At 32.1% G+C, this 9,435-nt stretch overlaps 1 protein-coding gene across 3 annotated transcripts in view; it reads left to right on the forward strand.

Moving 5' to 3' along the window:
* Nucleotides 1-200: 200 nt before the first annotated feature.
* The window catches only part of LOC106691391 (EF-hand calcium-binding domain-containing protein 14), a 37,932-nt gene continuing 28,697 nt past the window's right edge, over nucleotides 201-9,435 (forward strand). For 2 of the 3 annotated variants that reach the window (XM_014437143.3, XM_067053242.1), the window contains exon 1: nucleotides 205-564. In XM_014437143.3, the coding sequence (XP_014292629.1) occupies nucleotides 458-564 (107 nt within the window). In that variant the 5' untranslated portion in view covers nucleotides 205-457. Of the gene's footprint in view, nucleotides 565-9,435 lie in introns of all 3 variants that reach the window. The other variant, XM_067053243.1, reaches the window with a different exon arrangement.

Here is a 9,435-nt window from a genome sequence, read left to right on the forward strand (position 1 = left end):
GAGATTTATGTAGAACAAATAGTAATTACATTAATTTGAAAGACTATTATCCTTGATTAATTAGGAGATCTTACATACATCCGATGAAAGAATGATATATGTTATGATCATGAAATAACTATATGACACTTTGAATTTATTAGTATAAATGAAAAATATTCGTTTAAATATTTGTTATTAAACTATTGACACTTCGTTATAATATTCAGTCCTGTTTGGCCCCCGAATTAAAAGAAGACAGTCAGACCACACCCTTTCAGTATAATTTGAACGTATCGCTTTTGGCTGTTGGGTAGGTTTCATGTTTTCTTGTTTAGTTGTCAAACTTATTGACTTAAATAGGTAACTAATTAAGTACCTCAAGTTTCGAGTGTGTTTTGTTTTTTCGGCAGTTTCATGGAACGATACTTAAAGAAATTTTTATATTTACTAATCCTTGAAAGGAACCTTTTCTTAAATGGAACACTGTACCGATAATTATGAATTGCTTGCTCTCAACCAGAGCGAAACTACTACAGATGAATCGGAATTAGAAAATTTAAGCAGAAGAAGGCAAGCTCAAAGGTAAATGACAGTTATCAAGTTTTGATAAAGTAATGGTTAATTTTATCTTTTTTTGTATATGCAATTTTTAGTGTGTTTGTGTGCAGTTTATAATTTATTTCTATGAAAATAATGGAGTTTAGGCTATAAATTAAAATTTTGAGAAATAACTTTTAAAACAACAATTATAAATTAAGATTGGACTAGTTATAAAAATTATATCAATTTATGAATTTTTTAAAATGATTTATTTGATAATGAAATTGATTTTATTTATGTTGATTTGGATTGTCAACCAGTGGTTGGTTTTTTATTGTCAGATTCAACATTATAGTAGGAAGTTTAATTTTTTTTTTTATCTATTTCTCTATATATCAGTCTTTTACACATGTTAATTCATTCCTGAACTAATCTTTTAAATTTCTGTGTATTTTTTTTTTTTTTTACATACTAAATTGTCTTGAGGGTTGAATTTTACTACTGAAAATTCCCATTTCGGTTACAGTTTTTATTTGTCACTAAACATGGAGAGTGGAAGTTTTATTGACATAAGCTCTCACATAAACATATTGTTCTGTCTTTGTGAGTTACTATGTATGCTATGATTATTTCTGCTTTCATTCGATCACAGTTAGCAACTTCCACTTCCTCAAGACGTGAGTGATCACTTCTTTCATGTTTATGTCTTGACCTCAGTACTGTACTGATACTGTTATGCTTACTCCTTAAGCATCAGTCTGTGGTGTCAATATTTGTAACTGACTAAAATATTCATATAAGTCTTATGTTCTGCATCTTTGCTTGTATTTAATAATAATAATATTCTTTATTTATTCTGGGACTGATCCCTTTAGAATAATATTACAGGTGTCAGAATTAGGCTTTAGAGCCAATAAAATAATACCATATATCATAGTATAAATCATGAGGTGACTAACTTCTAAAAAAAACTGAAAAAGAATCAAATACAAGTAAACTAAAAATAACAAACAAAAAGGCACAATTACTTTTAATGTACAAGTTTAACCAAAAATCAGAATTATCAAATACAGAAGATAAATAAATAAATAAACCAACATAAAAGGTAATGAAGAAAAATAAAAAAAATCCTCTAATAAATAATATATCTTAGGGATATTATTCCAATAAAATGAAATTACATTGGTATATTGGCTTTCCTACTGTTTATAGTGTTAATCAATATATATTTATTTATTTGATTACAATGATGTGGAGGTTTGGTTATACAATAAGTGGAGGAATAGGTGTTGTTTAAAGGGAAGAATGGATGAGGACTGGCGAATGGAGATGGAAAGAGAATTCCAGAAGGAGGTTGCACGTATGACGAAGGATTTGCTAAAGAAGGCGGTTCTATAAGAGGACATATATAAATCAATCAGGTGTTTAATGAGTGGATGGATGAACGAAGAGTAAGGAGATATAGAATATAGGTAGGTTTTTTAATTTTAAGAACTTGGAATAGGAAAACACCAAGGAGGTATTGCTTTCGGCAGGTTGGATAGAGCCACTTCAACTCGGTATACTAGCGGAAGACTTGAGAGCACCTTGGGAACCCTAAGATAAATCTTACAAAGCAATTCATGAGTCTCTTCAGTCTCAACTCTAGTTCTGCAGATAGCCCTCCATACACCAAGGATATGTAGTCAAAGTGGGGGAAGACGAGAGAGGATACTAGGAGCTGACGGGTGTTCTGAGGAATGGTATTATGGAATCTTAGGGATTGTTTGACTACAGTTATGGATTTACCTGTGATTTGAGAAATGTGGTTATTCCAGGAGAGTTGTTGGTCAAAGGTGACCTGACCTGATGAAAGGAAGACGGATTCGAGGTGAGCAATAAATAACAATATAGAGGAGGGAAAAGGAGCTTGACGTAAGTTGCACAAAAATGTATTCCAGATGGGGGTTGTCAAAGGAGGGAGACTTTAAAAGGATTTTGGCCCTCAGACTGCCATGAACATAAAGAGCAACTCCACCATCAGTATGGTCCATTCGGTCATGACGAAGGAGGGTATAGTTGGGGATGGAGATAAAGGAAGTTGGGATATTGGGTTTAAGCCTCGTTACTGAGATGGCAATGGTGTGGTAAAAATTTTGGAGGAAATAATCTAGAAATTTGTCATAATGTGCCGGAAGGGATTAGGAGTTAACATGACAGGATGTTAGGATACTAGTCATGTAGGACTAAAGGAAAGAGTGAGGAATGGATCAAACTTATTATTGAAGTAAGGATGGAAAATTGAGAATGTGTTGAAAAGGATGTTTGGGTTAATATCAAGAGAGAGGGTACATTCACTATTTGCCAATTTGAATACAATGAGGTAGGCAATAAACTCGTATTAGGCATATAAAAAATATGGTGAGTGAAAAGATAACAAATTAAATACAGTGTTACATCAAATTAAGAAAAATATAGAAATAATAAATAAAATAAATACTTTAACATAATGATAATTTACTTGGTTTGAAAATAAAAATAATACTACTTAGAAGAGTAAATAAAAAATAAGATGAAAATAATAGATATAGATGTAAAAATGTGTTTGGAAAATATATCAGAAATACTAAATTAAACTTTATAATTTTAAATTATTATAATTAAATATTATAAAAAAATAAATCATATGCATTAATAAATTAATAACTTCTATAAAAAAGAATGTCTTTCTTAAGTTGAGAAATAAAAAAGAAAATGAGAGGTTTAAATCTGATGTAACCCGAGGAGTGGCGTCAGTGAAAGGCTTCCAGATCCTCAGCTGTAATAATGATGACAACAGGTTGGCCATCTTCTCGGCGGCATCTGACTTCCTTGAGCGAACCAGATGTACCTCAATCTGCCAGCTGCCTGCGCCTGCCTCGCCAGCCAGTACAGGTGTCTATTGGCGGGGATCATCTCTTCACCTATACAAATCCTTTGGTCGTTTTCCCAGCCGAAATGCCTGCTGGTGAAATCTCTTTTCACCTTTCGGAGCCGAATCACCTCTTCCCGGACAGTCTGGCGCACGAATCGCACCACTATCGCAGGCGGACGAGGGTCCTCTCCTCTGGGCTTTTTTCTTTCTACCGTGTCTAGGTCTTCCGGGCTGAGCTTCACTCCCAGTGCCGCTCCAATCGAACATATTATACCCTCTGGTGTTTCTCCTGTTTTCACCGGGATGCCCCTGATTTCAAGTGAGTGGGTGAGCTGGCCTTGTTCGGCCTGATTTATTCTGGCTTCCATGGTTTTAATTTGTTTTTTTAGATTATTGTTTACAATAATTAGTTTTTCTATTGTTTCACCTTACTTTTTGGCTCTTTCCTCCATAGTCTTCAGTCTCTCAGCGTTTTCAAATATTATTTCTCCCTGAGTGTTCCTTACGTTTTTGATATCTTTTAGATCATCAGTGATTTTCCCAATTTCTTTGAGTATGGCCATTATGTTTTCCTCCATACTTCTGCTGGGTACAGGACTATATTGCCTGGCCCCTGACTTGGCCAAACTCTGACATGCAGGACAATTCCAGTTTTGCTTTTTATATTGCGAGATTTCGTTGTCCAGAGTGTTACAGCATTTGTTATGGTATAAACTTTTACACAAGTTGCAGGCTAGTGCTAACTTGTCCTCTCTAAAGACAACCTATTTACAGACCGGGCATACCGCCTTCTTAGTTATCGTATTAGTATGTGTGGGAACTATTATATGAATGAAAGTATGAGAAACCTGTAGTGGGGGCAGTTGACAGTCTTTAATCCCTTAGGTTACCTTGATGTTTACTGCCTTAATCCCCGGCCTCTACGTCTGTATCATAAAGTTCCAACTGTTTTTCTATTAAAATAATAATTTTATTTCATCATAAAACAGCTTTATCCACTAATATAGTCCATTCGCTGCAATTTAACTGAATAATGAATAATAAATTAAAGAAGAAGGCAAAGAAAGATTGTTTATGAAACACAATAGCACAGATTGATGCACACAGTTTGATGGCCAGAGCCAGACATCCATAAAATGGATAATATTATGCATTTTTTTTTTAAATTCCACTTACTCGTATATTTTATTCTTTTTATCACCCCATTTTTGTATTCTTGGTTTTAACCAATACTTATATCGCTAAACATGAAATGAAATAGCCTTTTATTTATGCAATAAATTAAAATCATACAAAATACAATATAAACATTTAAAGAAGATAGAGAAAATAAATTGATATATATATATATATATAATAATTGACTTAATATTATTTTTATCAATTTTCTTTCCATCTTGCTATATCCTTTCTTGCATAGGCCTTCCCTTTTGGGAGTAATAGTCAACATGTTACCAGGGTGACCAATAGGGCTCGCTGAAGGCGAGTTCTTTCCATTTCTCCTTCCAGAAATCCCTGTCCCTAGCAGCTCTCCACCAGAGGGGTCCTTCCATCCTCTTGAAAGTATCGCTCCATCTTTTCTTTTGATGTCCTCTTCTTCTTTGAAGGTCGTATAGAGTGCATTCTGTGGCAATTTTAGACCATCTGTCATCTTCGCACCAAAGGAGATGCCCTGCCCATCCATTTGCTCAACCTTGTCATTTTCAATGTGACAGTGAGTCCTGTTTCTTTCTGGATCCAAGCATTTTTTATTTGATCTCTTTTCCTCACATGCTTCTTCCAATATTATTTTGCCACACCTGTAATTTCTTCTCCTGAGCTATAGTCAGTTACCACGCTTGGCATCCATAAGTGACCACTGGGCTAATGCAACTATCGAAGACCTGCAGTAATTCTTTTCCCCTTCATGATATACCTGAGAGACCAAAACTTTTCCCAGCTGAGTACCAATCTCCTCTGGACCTCCCTTGTTCCTCTATCCATGAATGATATTAACTTACCCAGATAATTACACTCTTCAACGTATGCCAACTTATGGTTGTTAATTTCACGCTCCTCTTTTACGCCATTTGTCATAATTTTTGTCTTCTGGTAATTCGGATTAAAGACCAACCTCTTCACACAATGCCATAAGCTGCTTCATCATATCTCTCAGTTGTTCCATGCCTTTTGCAATGAGCACAATATCATCTGCAAAACGTAGGTTCCTTAGCCATTTTCCATTTATTTTAATGGCTACTTCTCCTCATCCAAGACACCAGAACACCATCTCCAACACAAAAACAAACGAAATTGGGGATAGGGGATAACTCTATCGCACACCTTTCTTGACATCAGCTTTGTCCTTTCTTTGCAGTTATATATATGCTGTTATCTCCTTATTAAGCTCTGTTATTATCTTAATATATTTGTCCTCTGTTCTTATTCATCTCGGTGCCTTAAATATTTCTGAATGTAAAATACCATCAAAAGCGTTCCTACAGTCAAGGAAACAAAGATATAGACATAAGTTATATTCATTTGCTTTCTCGGTGATTTGTTTTACAGTCTGAATGTGGTCCACTGTCAAAAATCCCTTCCTAAAACCTGCTTGTTCTTCATTTAATTTGTTTTTTTAGATTATTGTTTACAATAATTAGTTTTTCTATTGTTTCACCTTACTTTTTGGCTCTTTCCTCCATAGTCTTCTGTCTCTCAGCGTTTTCAAATATTATTTCTCCCTGAGTGTTCATTACGTTTTTGATATCTTTTAGATCATCAGTGATCTTCTTCCATTATTGGTGGGACTTCCCCTAAATTTTTGGCCATCTTTCCTTCTTCTTTTATTTCTAAAGTTTCTCTGTTACTTATATACAGCTTTATGAAATATTTTGTAGCTACTCTGCTCATATTTTCCCTCTTGGTTACGATCTCTCTTCTATGGTTTTCCAGAGCAACCATCCATTGTTTGCCTTTGGACAGTTCTTTTTGTAGACCTGCTCTCTGCTAAAATGTTTTCTATAATATTTTTATTGTGTTTTTCCTGATATTCTTCTATACTTTTCCTAATTTGATTATTTAGAGCCGTGAGATCTTTTCTTTTGCTATCTGAAGTATCACTTCTTTCTTTTATACTTTTGCGAATTATAAAAAGTTCTTTAGTTATCCGAGAATAGTTTGCATATTTTATTTCTAACGAAGCTGGAAACCTGTGTAATTGTATCATTAATAGCTTTAGAGATGAGGATATGTTTTCCTGTACAATAAAGAGAGTATTTTCTTCTCTATATGCATGACTGTTCTAAATATATTTTGACAAATCGGTATGGAATTTTTCTGTTTGGGTTTGTTCTTGAAGAATAACGCTTTTCTTTTTTGCTTTAAATGGTCTCTTTTCCTTGAACTTTTCAACATATAGCTCTTAGCAGCCTGTGGTCTGTGTTAAAATTGAAACTGTTTATGATCTATTGATTTTTTACTAGATTGATTTGATTAGTAAGAAAATAGTCAAGCTCAAACTTGTAGCCTTTAGCTAAACACCATGTCCATTTTGCCTTTGCCCTTTTTTTAAAGAATGAGTTGACAATTTTCAAATGTTGACTAGAGCAAAAGTTGATTATTCAGTTGCCACTTTTATTCCTTTCACCAAATCCCCAGTCTCCCATAACTTGGTCTTCGCCATCTAGTTTGACTCCAATTCTACCATTGAAATCTCCCATCATACCAATCCAATTTTTTTTTTTTTTAAAGATAGAAACTAATTGTCCCAATTGTTCATAGAATTTTTCCTTTGCTTCTGTACAATAGTTATGTGTTTAATTATTATTTGTAATTTTTATAGTTCTGTAGTTTATTTCTTTTAATTCTATTATTCTGTTTTTAAATTTTTCCGAAACTAAAAATACTATTCCATAAATTCCATTTTGAGATGTTATATGCATGAAAATATTTCCTGATCTCTGTTCTAAAACTAGACAGTATTTTTTCTCCTAACCTCCACCAGACCAATAGCATCCCATTTGATGTCATCAAGAGCATGATTTAACTCCTCCAACCTCTCTTCACTTAACAATGTCCAAACGTTTAATGAACAAACCTTGATAATGCTTTTGTCTTCTCCATGAATCATTGGGTCTTTTTTCAGCTATGAACTGGTTGCGGGTTGTTCTTTTTTATTCATTTCTTTATTTTCTTCTTTATGATTCACAAAGAATTTGTTCAAACTTATAGACCTATGGTGAGTTTTGTTATTTTTCAATCTTTTTCCTTTAGACATTGGCTCTGGTTTATTGCATACATTTTTTGCAATTTCTTCTTTGTCTTTCTCTTCACTTCTTTTCCTTTTTTTCTTGAAAGTTTCATGTGACTGTAACTGTTCTAGCAAGAAAAGTTGATAATTTATGAGAAGTTTGTCGTATCTTAAGGTCGCCTTATTTCCTTTTTCCCAGTGAGTTTTCATAAATGGGAACACTTCTTTTCTGATATCTCTTACAGACTTCGGCATATCATCTTTGCTTTTAATTGTTTTAAAGTTGTCAGATTTCGCCAATTTAAATTTGTTTTTCATGATATCTTTTTCAAAAATGATGAGTTTAGTTTAACTATTACCGGGTCATTTTTATTTTTAGGGTTAATTTTCCTTATTTCTGTTACGTCATATGGTCAAAAGTTTGGTATAATATATTTCAGTACTTCCATAATATTCGTTTCAGAAATATTTTCCCTGTCTAAGCCAAACATTATTATATTTCGTTTTACGAATGCTAAACATAAGCTGCCATATAAATCAGTAGGTTTATTCTCAATTCTATTATTATTTATTTATCCAATACTTATTTAGGAATTAGTTAGTTTGTTATTTCCACTGACTCTTTTTTTTTAATACTTTTATATAGGAAACCCAGTTGTGTTCTCTATTTACACCAATTCTGTGGAGCAAGTGAAAAGTTTTATTAAATATATATAATAGGTTTTGTAAAGGAAGACAACACCACCAATCTGATTATTTGGCAAACATTTGGGTAATGAAAGATCAACTACAGGTCAAGTGTTTGTAAAAATCTACCAAGAATTGAATTTAATAGTTCAAATTTAAGGATCCACTTACACCCACCTCCCTTATAGTAATATTGCTACTTAAAAATATTGTTTCTTTAATAAATTATTATATGATAAATACCAACTGAACATCCTTTTTCTTTGCCTCATGATTTCATTACTTTACTCTTGTATTTACAACTCCAGATATGTAGCACAGTTTTTAATGATTAAATATTTAATTTTATAAAAAAATAATATTAATCAAATAAGCTCAATTATTAATTTTTTCCTAATTTGGTTTTGTATGTTGCTTATTGAGGAATCAAGAAGTTAAATGAAAATGGGTTAATTAATAAAAAAAATTATAAATTTTATTGAGTATTTTTAAAAGAATGATAATTTTAAAAATTTCCACAGTAGAAAGCTTTTGTTAATATAGAAAAGTATTATTATTATTTATTTTGTTGGTTTTGTAATCATATGATTGAAAAATAAAAAAGAATAAGAGAAAGATACAGAAATATGATAATAATGATAACTATAATATATAAGAAGATGGTCAGGGTTGCAGTCAAAAGTGAAACAAAAATAGTTGTAAACTATTTTTGTTTCACTTTTGACCGCAACCCTGACCATCTTCTTATATATCAATTTTTACGGTCAACTATATATACATAAATAACTATAATAATTTTCTAATTTAGGAATAACTAAGTAAAAATAGAATGATACATATTGTTACTAACAATACGAGTATATTCTGAAGGAAATATAGTTAGGGTAGTTAATAAAATATATAGAATGATTGTAAAAGAAGTAAATAAATAATAAGTAAAAGTAAATAAATAAAAAATAATAATAATTAGACAATGATAAGTGTGATAGAATGTTAACAATATAGGTGATGATAATAAGTGAAATAGTGAAATTATCTTCATTTAATTTGTTTTTTTAGATTATTGTTTACATGTGTTTGGAAAATATATCAGAAATACTAAATT

Source organism: Halyomorpha halys, unplaced genomic scaffold (assembly GCF_000696795.3).
Source record: "Halyomorpha halys isolate HHAL.00 unplaced genomic scaffold, Hhal_1.1 Scaffold2314.1, whole genome shotgun sequence".
In the NCBI taxonomy this organism is placed as follows: Eukaryota; Metazoa; Arthropoda; class Insecta; order Hemiptera; family Pentatomidae; genus Halyomorpha; species Halyomorpha halys.